This window comes from Morus notabilis, unplaced genomic scaffold (assembly GCF_000414095.1).
Source record: "Morus notabilis unplaced genomic scaffold, ASM41409v2 Scaffold1036, whole genome shotgun sequence".
Classification (NCBI taxonomy): Eukaryota; Viridiplantae; Streptophyta; class Magnoliopsida; order Rosales; family Moraceae; genus Morus; species Morus notabilis.
Window position 1 is genome coordinate 113,446 of NW_010362198.1, and position 14,966 is coordinate 128,411.

General features: G+C 34.6%; 1 protein-coding gene across 2 annotated transcripts in view; it reads right to left on the minus strand.

Annotated features, from left to right (window-relative positions):
* Positions 1 to 7,148: 7,148 nt before the first annotated feature.
* Positions 7,149 to 14,966, minus strand: part of LOC21387542 (coiled-coil domain-containing protein SCD2) — an 8,722-nt gene continuing 904 nt past the window's right edge. Inside the window, exons 2-17 of one of the 2 annotated variants that reach the window (XM_024167668.1) lie at positions 14,089 to 14,261; positions 13,769 to 13,844; positions 13,631 to 13,672; positions 13,481 to 13,543; positions 12,599 to 12,648; positions 12,496 to 12,523; positions 12,328 to 12,402; positions 12,064 to 12,174; positions 11,923 to 11,983; positions 11,386 to 11,502; positions 11,162 to 11,280; positions 10,774 to 10,843; positions 9,790 to 9,831; positions 8,881 to 8,921; positions 8,502 to 8,628; positions 7,149 to 7,546 (exon numbers count right to left, since the gene is read on the minus strand). In XM_024167668.1, the coding sequence (XP_024023436.1) occupies positions 7,416 to 7,546; positions 8,502 to 8,628; positions 8,881 to 8,921; positions 9,790 to 9,831; positions 10,774 to 10,843; positions 11,162 to 11,280; positions 11,386 to 11,502; positions 11,923 to 11,983; positions 12,064 to 12,174; positions 12,328 to 12,402; positions 12,496 to 12,523; positions 12,599 to 12,648; positions 13,481 to 13,543; positions 13,631 to 13,672; positions 13,769 to 13,844; positions 14,089 to 14,261 (1,326 nt within the window). In that variant the 3' untranslated portion in view covers positions 7,149 to 7,415. The remainder of the gene's footprint in view (positions 7,547 to 8,501; positions 8,629 to 8,880; positions 8,922 to 9,789; positions 9,832 to 10,773; positions 10,844 to 11,161; positions 11,281 to 11,385; positions 11,503 to 11,922; positions 11,984 to 12,063; positions 12,175 to 12,327; positions 12,403 to 12,495; positions 12,524 to 12,598; positions 12,649 to 13,480; positions 13,544 to 13,630; positions 13,673 to 13,768; positions 13,845 to 14,088; positions 14,262 to 14,966) is intronic. The other variant, XM_024167669.1, reaches the window with a different exon arrangement.

Sequence of the window (14,966 nt, forward strand, 5' to 3'; positions counted from 1 at the left end):
ATTTTAAAAAAAAAAAGAAACAACTTTCAACATTCACCTTATTTTACAGGGAATTTCTACCATAGGGAGAACACACACATAAATGTGTTTTTTTTTTTACTCAAATCAGAATGTACTATATTTAAAAACAGAAAAAAAAAAAAAAGACATTCTTTGATACGTTAAGATATTAGTACGTAAGTCAAGTTTTCTGTCCGTCAGATCTTCATAAAATTACGTAAAATTTAAAAAGTACACAGATTCAATAATTAAAAAAATTTAACCTACCAATATATTAAGCGTACCAGAGAATTTTCTAAAAAAATATATTTGTCAACCGCTTAAAAATGAATAGGATGGATATCTTGCAATTTAAGGACGTGAACTATCACAATAATGAATTGATTTGACTTTCATTATGTAAATACATTTAAATCTATTTCTTTTTTCTTATGCCACAATAATGAATTAATTTAATATAAGAAACTTATATTCTTTTCTATAGTTTTAATTTTTATGTGTGATGAAAAAGAAAAGAAAAGGCAGAAAAATATTGTTAAAATGTGAAAGTTTAGGAATGGCAGGCACAACTTTTAGGATAATTTACATTATTTTTTCACAAAAAAAAAAAAAAAAAAAAAAAAAAAAAAAAAAATTTGGGGAAAAAAAAAAAAAAAAAAAAAAAAAAAAAAAAAAAAAAAAAACTTTGGGGAAAATAATATTTTAGTTTCACAAGTACCTAACCATTAGAAAAATAAGATAAAAAATTCCTACCTTAAGGCTTAAAAATGGGAAAGATATGGCTATGAATTATGATGCGTAGATTTGGGGTCAATCCTTATTATAATTTAGTTTGTTATATATCTTTTATTTATTGTTAGACTTTATCATTAGCATTACCTACTGTTTTACTATATGTATTGCATTAGGTGTTTGTTTGTTCAACGACTTAATGATGTGTTTTTTTAGCAAAAACAAAATAAATATATAAATAATGAGTGTGTTAGGTATACTAATGAGTGTTGTGGAAGAGAAAAAAAAAGACCTACAACTCTATGGAGGGCATGAGAGAGAGAGAGAGAGAGAGAGAGAGAGAGAGAGAGAGAGAGAGAGGGAAGTAAATAGCTAAAATAGAATTGTTAAATAAATAGAAATGATTAAGCAAAATGGGAAGTGGTTGGGATAATATGGGTGCAAAAATATATGAGTTGGAACATGTGACGCACTAGAAAAGAAGTATACAATATACCTCACGCTTTGGCTTTTTTGAACCCTTGCGTTGAAAGCAAAGCTTATAACACCTTTTCCTTCTTTTAGTTTCCATTTTTCTCAATGCCTCTTGGCCATTTTCATACAATAGTTTAAAAATACATTTGCTTAGAAAAGCTAGCAAACTTTTTCTATTTGTTTAAATGAATTTGTGAAATATTCACTTTTGAGTTATCTTTTTGAGATATGGATGTTAATGGCTGCAGATATCACGGTTACTGTCCCATTGAATGTGCCTCAACCTCTGCACAACTTGTGGTTGTACACGTGTTTTTTTTTTTTCTTGTTCTTTTCCACTTTTCCTAAATGGAAATGGTAAAACTTAAAAAAGGAGTAGTCTAGAGTTTTTCTTTTCTTTTTTATTTTCTTGTTTTAGTAAATGGACAGTTTTACTCACGCTGAAGAAAATGACCGGATTTACTTAATAAATATGAGATTTACTATTTAATTTAGTAGTAATGTTGAATTTAGTCAGTAAATATGTTATTTACCAGTTGTTTTGGTGAGTAAATTTAGTAGTCTAAAGTATGTTGAGTTTAGATTTTGTGTCTGGTGTGACATTAATTTAATTATAACATGGATATAATCTTGTTTATAAACTGTGAAAAATTTGGTACTCATCGGATTTTCTAATTTACCTAGAATCATTACGGAGACCAACAAACTAAACCAAACTCATTGATAATCCATCTTTTTGGAGGTCAAAAAGAGCCAACATGAAATGAGTAATAAACAAGCGTAAAATGTCCCTGTTGAGAATTCCTTCAATTCTGTTTGTTGAGAAAGATGACTTAACCAAACAACTAGACAACATTATAGATCATTAACAATCCTTTGCACATAAACTACAAACAACCAAAGAAAAAAAAAATACTAGATAACAAAATTCTGTTGAGAATCACTGGAGTTCTAGACGCAAAACATGAACAAGAATTAATCGAAAATGCCAAAACTAACTATGCAACCATATTCCTAATAAATTAACCCACAAAAAAGCATATTCAAATTATAAGAAAGTCCACCGAGGCTACAATTACGGAATTAACCTTTCCACCACAATATCTATTGTATGAAGATAGGGGATTGATCTATATTAATCTTTAATTTATATCTACATATATTTACATGTAATGTAAATATATATGTAAATGTACATGTAAATAGCACTCTGATTTTATTTCTTCGCTAAACCTATTTTTCTTCCATCAAATCCTATCAAATATATATATTTCTCCTTTGAATTACTCATATATATCCTATGAATTTCATTTCGCATAGAAAGCTATTCTAGGAAAAGTTCGAATCTGTTCCATTCGGATATTGGTCAGTCTTGGTTTGACATGGTTTACGCGTTACTGGTTCCCAGACAAGTTAATATCTCCATTAGCTAAACCCTTTCTTACCCTGCCTTTGGACTCGTATTTTGTTCGTACACAATCAACGGAGGCCTTCAGGCAATTCCCCCATTGCTTCCTTTGTCACAAGTTCTACGGAATCATCAGTAACCTCGACATGAAATTCTTCCCCTAGTTCGTAGACTCTTTTTTTGTTCGATCAGAATACAAAGCTTCATTGTTCATCTTAAGAGCTTCCCGTTAAGATTTTTTTTTATCTGCTTTAGCCGTTTAAAGCCTTGTTGAGCTTGCAAGTACTTATTGCAACTGTAACTGCGATTACAGAAATAAGAAACTTCTCTTTGACTGAAGCACTTGAACTTCACTTTCAAACTTGTCTTGAACTTCACTTTCAAACTTGTTGGGAGTAGGGGCTTTCACTGGAACTAAAAAGTTAGTTTGTCCTAAGATAGTATGTATTTTCTAATATCAGTAAGTTAATATTTGGTTCTTTTGATCTATCCTAAATTACACTATTTTGTGTCAATAGTAGTCCCCAAGATTGTCTGATTATGTAATAAGATTGTCTGCTAACAAAGTCGATTTGGAAATTACGTAAGTAGATGATTGAGAAATCAGCGGGCATTTCATTATTCCTTATTTCTGGGTCTTTTTGTTGCATTCACTTGCAACAAGAAACAACCACGTGTGTTTGGTGCAGCACCTGCATTTTGCTGCATTCTTCTTTCTTTCCTTGGCCTTTCGTCCTGTCATATTCCTAATAACTTATCAAATTACAACGTATTAACCGCTAATGCACCTTTTTTTTTTTTTATCAAATCTCAGGAACATGGTCTAATTATAAGGGTAGTATTTTATCATGGTGTCGAATACCAAGTTTTTATGGATTCCTACTTTAGACCGGGGTCAAACCCAAAGCCATAATGTATCAATACGTTAAAAAATGCCACAAGTGTCAGATTCATGCAAACTTGATTCATGTGCCTCCGACCTTACTTCACAATCTTACCTCTCCTGGCCATTTTGCACATGGAGAATTGAAATATTGGAAAGGTGACACCCAAAGCATCAAACAGACATGAAACCATTCTGTTTCAATAGAGGTACAAGAAAGGGTTAGGGGCAATGATGTAGGTAAAGTGGTTGGATTTTGCGAGCTGCTACCACCACTGCTGGATGTGATTCCAAGAGCCGAATGAGAATGAATACCACACAGAAGAGGCATGACCAGGCTCCCTAATAGAATGTTTAACCGATCTATTCCGAATTGACCGAATTGGTATAAAAATTGTAACATGGAAAAACCACAGAAAACACGACTTATGTTAATAATAGGGTGACCTCCCAAATTTAGAAGTAGGATCTTTAGCAAGCAATAAGCACTTAAATACAATTCGAGTGTACCATCTTCTTTCTCATTCGAGGAAAAGGTGCAAGAGGCGTACTCAAAGGAAAAAAAACCTCGAATCGAGGAGGTTGATAGGGAGCTTGTAGCTTATGGTGCTTTCTTCCCTACCTATTACGCCTTTTATGATTTTCTTTTTTACCTTGTTTTTCGAAGGTAGCTAAAATCTTCCTTTTAAAAAAAAAAAGTAGATAAAAAAGTGGACGGGTGTTGAATTGTTTTTAGCTTGGCACACTTACTTCCCTCTAAAGAAGCACAACCATAACGCTTTGAAGTCTTAGGTTAAAAGGAAATTGACTTTTAATGAAAAATACGGGGAAAATGAAACACTAACACATTTCAATGTCACTTATTAAAGGAAATTGACTTTCAATGAAAAATACGGGAAAATGAAACTTTTTCGATTCTTATGTCTGTTTATGGGGAGAAATCCTTTTCAAGCAAAAAAGACGGGAAAATAAAAATGGAGATTGAATGCTAAAGGGCGAAGATAGGAAGCACTTCTACTCAAGCACGGGGATTTGTTTACGAGATACGTTTAGTACATTTAGTGGGAAGAAGAAGCCGAGGCAATCTTGATTGAAGCCAATTCAAGTTTTTCCTACTCAATCTTTTTGATAGAAATAGCACTCGATCAAAGGGGAACATAAGCAAGTTCAGTGATTGAAACCTCTGTAATCGATCGATGGGAACCTCAAAGCTATTTGGGGCAAGAGCAAACTCATATTAGGCACTGCCGCAACATCAACTGGTACAAGGAAGAGGCACGATAGCGAAGACCAATCCATCTCAATTTACAAAAAACATTGCTTTAGGTATGCAACCCAAAAAGATAGAAAGACTGCTCGCTTGAAGAAAACTCTTTTAGAGCCTGGTTCAAGCCAAGCCCCCTCGATTCGGCCACAAGAGTTGATTATGGAATATTTTGGTCGGCTTTCCCTTCTTGATGACTTTTTGGCTGGTAGGCTTTATGCTTTGCTGACAGGGAGGATATGAAATAGATAGATGCGCTTGCCTTCACTTAGAAATTATGTGCCCCCTATTATAGTAAAGCATGCTCGCGAAACAAGATTCACTTGTTCTTGTCTCCGACAATTAACCTATTCCAGAGCAGTCTGGTGATTAGCCTATCTCGCACGAAGCCTTCGTAAACTCATTGTCGAGTCGGGAACTGAAACGGATGCACAAGGGTAGTAATCATGCGAAAACAACGTTCAAGACTGCGGAGTTGGCCTCCCGAGGAAATGACTATCCTTATTACTACAGGATACACTTAAGCAAAGTTGCACGCCCTGCCAAGGAACCGGCAGAATGGGAAGTAGGCTCAGTGATTCATCGGAATGTAAATGCACACTTTTACATTGTACACTTGTTGTCCCATCTGTAGCAGTTACCGTAAAAGAGCTCCGAGTGCTAATGATGAACGAGCGGTGACAAATCCTTAATGCCCCCATCCGCGATGAAACGCAGAGATTTGTTCAACCCATGGTGTGAAGTTGAACTTGTCATTGTTGGGCCGTCCGAACACTGAGAAACACTCTTTAACTTAACACTCTCTTTATCAAGAGTTTTGGTTAGGTAAAGATTTAAATCTTTATCCATGAATATGTGGCTCCTTCTGATCTTACTTCTGACTTAGGATACACTATGTTCGTTGATTCCGAAAGCATAAAGATATGTGATGAACCAAGTCATCAGCGATTTCAGTCATCACTTTATGCAATTACAAGAGACTTTCTTTTTCTAATAAGTTGTAGAATCTATAAGTGAGGAAGTAAGAAATTGTGGAAGCAGTAGCGGACATAAGAGTCGTAAGATTTGTGCTTAAACGAATTATGTGATGAACCACGTCATCAGCGATTTCGGTCATCACTTTATGCAATTACAAGAGACTTTCTTTTTCTAATTAGTAAAATCTATAAGTGAGGAAGTAAGAAATTGTAGAAGCAGTAGCGAACGGAAGGGTTGTAAGCTTTGTGCTTAAACGGAGTATTTTGATCTTAAAAAACTATCCTCTTCCCGTGCAAATATTCTTGTTTGATGGCATAAGCTCAGTTTCTTCCTCTTGACCAAATCTATAACCTTCATTAGCATATTCATTTACTATGATTTTCCTGATCAAACTAGAGGTTACCAAGGAGCCGTGCGTAGCACTGAATAGGAAGCCGCCACCAATTACACTTAACATGTGAAATGGGTGTATAAGGATGTTGTGCACGACTTGGAATACAATCGTGAAGTTGAAAGTACCCTAGAGGCTTACTGTCAGAAAAGCTTCCGATTGGATAGATCAAGAAAACAGCTGTAGAAGCTGCAACAGGAGCTGAATATGCAACAATAATCCAAGGGCTCATACCCAGACAAAAACTAAGTTCCTACTCACAACCAATATAACAAGCTAGGCCAAGTATAGAACAATTAACTCATAAAGACCACCATTATATAACCATTCATCAACAGAAGCCGCTTCCAAAAATAATTCGTTATTTTCTAAGACATTTTAGTAGCAAGAGGAAAATAAAGCAAAAGTAATTCTTCTGGTAGGGGGTGAGTGAAATGGAAGCAGCCTAAACGGTTAAAAAAGGATTGTGGGCGAACAATACTAGTGTCACGGTGCTCGTCACAATGAAGTGTTGCACCCAAGATGAAGTATTACTAGCATACGTGTGAATTAATAAGAACCACCTTCCAAGGGTAAATACCCGTGGATGTCCGATAATAAAGTAGCAACGTTGGGGAAAGGATGAAAAGAATCCCCATCAAGCAACGAAATAGAACATCAAACTGGAAGTAGTGGGATTGACTGAACTTGTTAAAAAGCCAGAAAAATTGTGTGAACATTGTTTAATAAGAATTAAGAAAACTTCTAATAGGTAGGAACTAATGTTTTAGTCGTTATTAATATTTCAACGTTCTGATTTGTGTGCAGAACCATTTGCAATAATAGAACCTTTAAACAATTAATCCGTGACTCATCGGTTTCCCGAATTTAGGTTATTCAACCTCTTTTCCGTCAAAAAAAAAAAAAAAAAAAAAAATTTGAGCCCAACAAAACTATATGCTGCTTCATGTTATGCGGAACTCATAATCATACATCTTATAAACAGAAAACTGAATTAAATTTTTAAAAAAATGGATCAACAAGCGTTATTACAATCCAAACAGCTGATTATAATAAATACAATTGATTCTAATTATTTTAGCATGATAGACCACTATATTATATAACAACAAATATGACAACGATATGATGCCAAAAGGCATGTCAAATGAGGAAAAAGAACAACTCGAGCAGAAATGAAAATTTTGATGTGTATAAGGGGTAAAAAAAGATGACTCGAGGGGAAAAAATAGAAAAATAAAAAGAATGGTCACAAGCAACATTATTAAGGGAGTAATAACCAGGATCAGGAAGAAATCTCAGAATCTGTGTGAGGTGATTTGTGATTAGCAACAGACGTGTCGATTTCCTTACGAGATGCTTCCCAAAGCTGCTGTTCTATTCCCAGCTTCCTCAGCTCCAACAGACCACGCTCCACTGCCATATAAACAACATAACACCAATCCTAAGCATTATTTCTCATCATGCTACAATATGGCAATCAAATTCCATAACATATTTTAGCAATACACATGTACAAAATGGCTTCTCTATGTGACTTTGAACGAAATATATCTTCCCGTCTTAATTCGCAGAAAAGTACCTAAAAAGTGCTTCTGGTTTATATACTATAATCTCTAAGGTTGTTCTAATTGGTTCCATTTTTTTTCGGCGTCAAGAAGAGTGAACCATCAGGTACAGGCATGGCAAAATTACTCCAGGAACCTAGGCAGTTGAATCTAGACAACAGTGGCAAAGTTCTTTTTTTCTTTTCATTTTCTTTTAATTTGGAGTGAGAATTCAAACTCAAGACTTCGACATTACAGATAGGTGTGGAATTCACCTGTGACCAATAACAGTGACAAACTTTGAATGCATGATTAAGTTTCAAAGAAAAACGACAGCCAGAAAAGCTAAGTTTTGTTACGCACTGATAATTAAAAAGGCTTGATTTTGCTACTAAAAGTTCCTTATTTCTTACCCCAAGTAGCTCAAAGGATCTTAACATGTAAATATTTTCGCATAGCCATTAATAACGAAACCAATGTGAATAGCTAAAATACTTTCTCCATAATAGAAGTGAAAGCCCTAACCTTTGAGTTACTCTTCTTTTTTTCTTTTTTCTTTTTAGTTTTGTCCCGTGACTTGAACCCAGTACACACCGACAAAATTTGATAATAAATTTAGCTTATTTGAGATATAAATGGGGATTTCTTTTTAATATTCATTAATATAAACATGAAGTTATAAACAAAATATTATTTAAGACCACAAAATAATTTTTAAATGTTTCCATAGAAGCTATTCCAAAAGAAGCCATTGGGTAATTAGACATTTAAAATCATTGACACAAGGAAGATGAAAAAGATCACAACATGCCGTTGAAGCTTACCATCCACAGCATCATGTGAAGTTGGTGACTGCCCAATACGACTAATCCAAAACTGTAGTCTTTCTTCTGCAATGTCCTCTTCCACACCGTGTTCTTTGGCTCTTCTCCAAAAGTAAGTAAGCCAAGCCTGCACAACGCAAATGGTACTTATTATATGTCGCACCAATATAAAATCTATTTTATTCGATCTAATGCCAAACTATTATGGCAAGTACCAAACTATATAGATTATTCCAACCCATGCTCGCTTTCAATCAATGGTTTCACTTGGACCAAAGCTAGTTTATATATCAAATCTCACAATGAAAAGGGCATATTAGATAAGTAAAAGCTCTTAATACCAGTGACCCCAATGCAAAAGGAGGGAGAAAATTCTTACCTCTTTGAAAAGGACGTCTTCTGCCTCTTCTTCACTGAGTTCTGCAGGAAATAGAGGAGAATATTATTCACAGTAAGGTGGCTTTCAAAATAATTTGCCAAACAAATTATGGATGATTCAGGCTACAATGAACAAGAAACAAATAGGGGAAGAGAAAAGGCACAAAGGCAGAAAATCGGAGGTGCCATTCATATTTTTAAACCTCCTACCAAGGACTATTCACTTGCGTTTGATACTTTATTTCATTGACTTAATATAGGGGACAAATTCATTTCTATGGACAATATTGAAAATATAGTAACACATAATCTCCATAAAAAATAACACGTAATCTCCAATGCAACGATATAACCCACAATACAATAATATAATTTCAACCTTCAATGCTTATATGTATATATATATATAAAGAATTATATATATATATATATTAAAAGAATTATGAAAATTCATATATTTTTTGTGGACAGTCTCCTTAGTCAATGGCACATTGTCCATCGACCACCCACCCCTCCAATACAATTCTACCCCAACCACCAAAAGAAAAGAAGTAATATATGCAAACAAAGCAAAAGAAGAGTAAAACAAATCAATAATAAATAACGATCATGTTAGGGCCCATTTGATTCACTGACTTGAACCCATGATTCTAATTCTGCTTTCTCACGAAAAATGTAAATCAAAAAAGTTCCCGCCAATGGGTTGTCGCACAAAATTTGAATTCAGACTCAAAATCACTGACTTGAACCTATGAACCAAACGGGGCCCTTAGTCTTCACTAGCACTGTTAACAAAATACCACATAAATACTCCTGTTATATGATTATGATTGAACTGAAAGTTCTTTATTTTCATGCTTTTCCACAAAGATCTCAAGTATGTTTGGTTAACTATCACAACATTTCTTACCAAATGCCTCCAAAAACTTTGGTTCACCAGGTGACTTGGAATCTGAAATAAGAATAAAAAGTAAAACAATTAGGCAAAATGAAGTCTCCTTTTTTTCTCTATCATTTTATAGATGCCAAAGCAACTACATTGTACTGAAGTGAATTATTCTATTCAGATCGAAAAACCATTTTGACATTCAGAACTTGTTAGAAAGAAGAGTAACCTTCATAAACTCACAATGACACAATCCCTAATTATCCCAAAAATATAATAAAAAGAAAAGATAAAATAAGAAGATAGATCAAAACGAGGCCCACCTAAACGTGGAAAGGAAATTAAAATGGTAACTGAACTTGAATCAACTACAAAATCCTAAATTTCTAAAAAGAGTATCAGTAGAAGTTCCTGAATCATATGAATAAAGCAACAACAAAATAACGTTCAATATGAGTAGCAAAAGCCAAAAATAATGTTTAATTCCAAAATTAAGAAAATAAAACAAAGGCTTCAAATGATCCCTGTTAGTATGTATCGCGCACTGCTCCTGATTAATAATGCAAAATTATCTTAACTCCACTCAATTTAAGCATTTGACAAAAATAAGGTGCTTGCTAGATAGCATTTTAGGTCACGTTTACCTATCTACACATTTTCATAACATCTCTGCATAAATATATAGGGAATACTCGCACACACATGATCTTTGTGAGTGTGTGACCAAAAGTGCGTGCATATGGCATGTGTATGTGTATGTGTATGTGTATGTGTGCGCGTGCATAGCAGTACAATGTTGAAAATATTGAAATCGTTGGAAACATTCAAGTACCATGATTCTAACGGAAATAGTAGAGAAATATCTCTATGTACGCATGTGTATACACATGTAAAGGTGAAGATGCGTAGATTACATATGTATGACAGGCTTAGTGAACCAGGGAAAATTGTGTTTTGTTAGGATATCAATCTACACATAAATTAGCATGAGCTAACAGCGCAACAAACCTATTGTTGACAGTCGGACGGAATTTGGCCGTCGGTGTTGGGACAAAGCAAGCACAACAGCATCCTCAACCTTAAAAGGTATCAATTAGATAAAAGAGTATGAATAATCAAACATCACAGACAAAGAAAAAGAAAATATCGAAGGCCTTTAACCAGGAAAAAATGTATATAAAATAGGAAGTTACGAACTTCTAGCTTACAAAATAAAGCAGCAGAAGACATGAAGCATACTTAGAATCCATAGATAAGATACGTAAGGAGGAAACATGTAAAGCACACCTCAATATTCCAAGTTATACTAAGTAGATCCAGCATAGGACACTTGTGAAAAAAGAAAAAGATTACATAAAAATTAAACTTGAAGCGAAAAAGAAAATTAGGGATAAACCTTCAAAGAAGCTAGTTCCCTTAGACCCATTTCAACTGAAAGCATACTTTCAATGTTTCCTTCCCCTGTAAGATCGCTTAAATCCCGAACGGGCTTGCTCCTATCTGAATCATCAGCGCCTGCTTGTGATATAAAAGATTAATTGCACATTAGCTGTGAAAAAAAGAGGGAGTAACAGTCGGTAACAGAAACTAAAAAAAAAAAAACCATGTTAACTAACTAGCCTGCATTCCACGACTCCTCCTTAGCCTTTTGTCCAGCAGAAATGACGACTTCAAATGGAAGAGGAGCTACAGAGGACCAGTGTTCGTGCTTTGACCCTGCTATATCTGCACATATGCCTGAGAGCAAGACAACAGAGTAACAGTATAAGAAAAGAATAGGAAAATGCAACCATAGATGGACATCTATAATAGACCATAATGGGGGGAAAACAAAAGGCATGCTGTGAGCGCATTAGCAGATGTGCCTACCTAACCAAATATCTGAAGACACTAAGCTTCAAAGTGAAATTCAAAAAAGTGATTGGGAAAAAAGAGTAGGACTAACATGATTACCAGAAACAAGAGAACCATAGAGTGAACAAGTAAGCAGGAGTGGAAGGATAATGGTAAAAAAATGAAAAACTATTTTCCTTTGTTTATGTGAAAAAAATAAAATAAATATAATAAAATAGTGACCGAGAGCTTCATCAATTTATAAAACATTGGTTTTATTCATAACTAAATTTAAAGCAGTAAAGGAATAAGAAATTAAATTACCATGTTGTACAGCTAAGCCCCAGTAGCGAGCAAGCCAACATCTCTTAAGAACAACTTCCTCCTGGAAGACAAAAACAGAAGTATGCACATAAGAGCAAGAATATCTAGCCACAACACTCACTTCAATATTAAAAGACAAACCATTTCTTCTTGAGTCAAAATCATTCTTTGCGTCATCGTGCGAAGGGCCTTTCCTTCAGATTCAGCTTCTCGAAGCTGTTCCAATGCTGTTGTAGCTCCCTCCTTCAAATTCTGATTGCCCAAAAAGAAAAATGACAAAAAAAAAAACAGAGAAAATATTACAACTTTTTAATCTGCTATATGGAACAAAAAGCATCAACTATGAACTATTTACATATACATACTACCATAAAGTGGAAACTTGCAAAGCCTTGAAGATTTTACCTCAATTTCTGAACGAAGGGCCGCGGTTTCTTCTTCTCTCCCATCCTTTGTTTGTTTGGCAGCATTCAGGGCAGCCTGAAAAGGAACATTCAGCATTTTGAGAACAACCTATACTTTAATATATCCAATTATCTCTAATCTCCACTCTAATTTTTCGCCCAAATTTACCTCTCTTTGACGCAAAGCTGCTTCCTTCCTGCAGGAAATCAAAAAACAATTAGAAAAAAATACTTAACAGCAACAGAACAAAAGCAACACAGCTCGTGTTTACCTGCTCAATAATTTGGCCTCAAGTGATACACCTTCTCCAAGAGAAGCAACCTGTGGAAGCAGAATATATTAAGCCAGGCCACAACCTTTTTTTTTATTGCTTTGCTATGCCTTATGTTCTATAAATCTGCATTGGTCATCGCAATATGATTGAGGCAAGCCTAGAACTCTCACACCAATGAAGAAAATGTAGCTGCACCTTAATCTGTATCTAATTGTGCTGGGCTGTAGACTCATCCAATTTTTCTTCTTGCTTTAGGTTAACTTTTTTCCAGAAAATTCACTTCATGTTCTATGGAATTGAATCTAAAGTAAACACATGATAGTCATAATTTAATTTAAAAAGAAAAAAGTTAGGCCATGTCATGTTCTGGCTCGTGCATGCTCTTATTTCCAAACCCACTCATGCTAATGCAGCCTCAGACCATGCCACACTAAGCTATTTCTAATTGTATTGATTCTTCAATTCCTGTATTGCACCAGCATAGCATAACTAATATCTCACAAAAGGGCGTATATGCATAATTTCAACTTTTAGAGGGAATATAATGTTCTGATTTAAATTCAAAGTATCATGTGTAATTTTGTTAAAGCCTAGGACATTTTGTTTAGCTATCGCCCTTTCTAAGGAAATGGAATATGATGTTAACTTTAAAGATCTAATTACAAGCACAAGAAATGAAGAAATCATGTTTGCGCTCAATGAATAAAGGAAATAAGAGATAGTCTGCACATGAAAGACCGAACAGGTGCCCAAACCATGAGCCCTATTCAAATATCTGCGTTTCAGGTATCTACTTTATATCCACAAAAATGAGGACAGGAACCAAAGAGATTAACCAAATTTGAAAGCTAAAGTTAATGGTTAATTAGAACAACTGACCTGTTTTTCGAGCTCCCTAGCTCTTGCTTCTGCTTGCTCACGTCTTTCTTCTGCACGACGAAGCTGCACAACATGCTCAACTATAAATTTTTGATATCGTACTTTAAAAAAACACTAATCTACTGGGTAAGGAAGAGTGGAAGAACACACCTTATCAAGTATAATGTCATTATCCTCTTGTAACATATCAAGCTGCAATTACAGCTCATGTTGTGTTAGTTTCGCAATTAATGGTTGAACAATTATATCTTACATCACTCCAAATCACAAAACTTAAAGCAGACATACTTCATCTCTAAGCGCTGAAGCTTCACGCTCTTCTCCCGGAGCTCTTAAGTTAAGTTGTCCAATATCTGGTGTAAATCTGCATTGATAGACAATTAGACACATTAAATCCAAGAAAGCACTCACGAATCGCAAGTGAAGCAAAATAAGGTTTGTAAAACCCTTGAACACACTCAACTAAGATACTAGCCCACCAATTATAAGCACTCACTAAAAGCAAGTAAAGCAAAACAAGGTTCACGATTTTTTTTTTTTTAATGGACAAGGTTCAAAATTTTATTTCACAGGAAAAAACAATAATAAAGAATAGCATTTATGCTTGCCTTCTATTATCTTTCTTCCTATTACTAGGAGGCTCGATTGGAGGTATTGACACTGGAGTTCTTAAAGATGATCTGCTCTGAGGTACCACTGTTGTTGTGCGAACAGAGACGGACGGTCTTCCAGCTGAACTAGAACGTACGGACGGAGTATGCTCTACAAAGTTCCGACCTAACTAATTAAAACACCAAAAACCCCATTAGCCTCTTCAATGTAAGAACCACCGCCAGTTTTACATTGACCATGACTTAAAAATAGATCCAACAAATTCTTTTAAAGATCCCAAAAAATAGGGACGCTAACAAAAACTTCTCTTGTATTTAATCGAAATACAAGAATCTACCTTATACTTGAAAAGCTCAAATTATCTTTTGTACTTTAATAGGATACATTCCACCACCGAATCTGATGTAAGCTTTGGTCATAATTATTCATGCAAAAGACATGATGGCCCTTCATAAAATGAAAAAAATGTTCTCTGATAGAAAGCCAAAAGACAATAGCATCGATCATAGGTTTTTTTCGGCATTTAAGAAAAACCAACTTTGATTTGTCCTGGAAAATTTGATTTTTTCCCATACAATCCTTAAAATTATGCACTACACTTTCTTTTATGCATGGTAAAAAAAGTCTTTTTCGCAGGTAATTTTGACTCAACTTCTCAACAGGAGTATAACTTTTAAAACTCAAGATAAAATCATTTTAGAAACACATAGCAATTTCTACGTTTCTACGAAAACAAGGATGGTTTTTGTTATTATCCCCTAAAAATTTCAACCATGAACCATCATCGAAATCATATGATAAACAAGTGAACAGAGTTGTCGGAATTTAACTACTAAACCTATACAGAATTACGCTATTAATTAACCTGAACCGC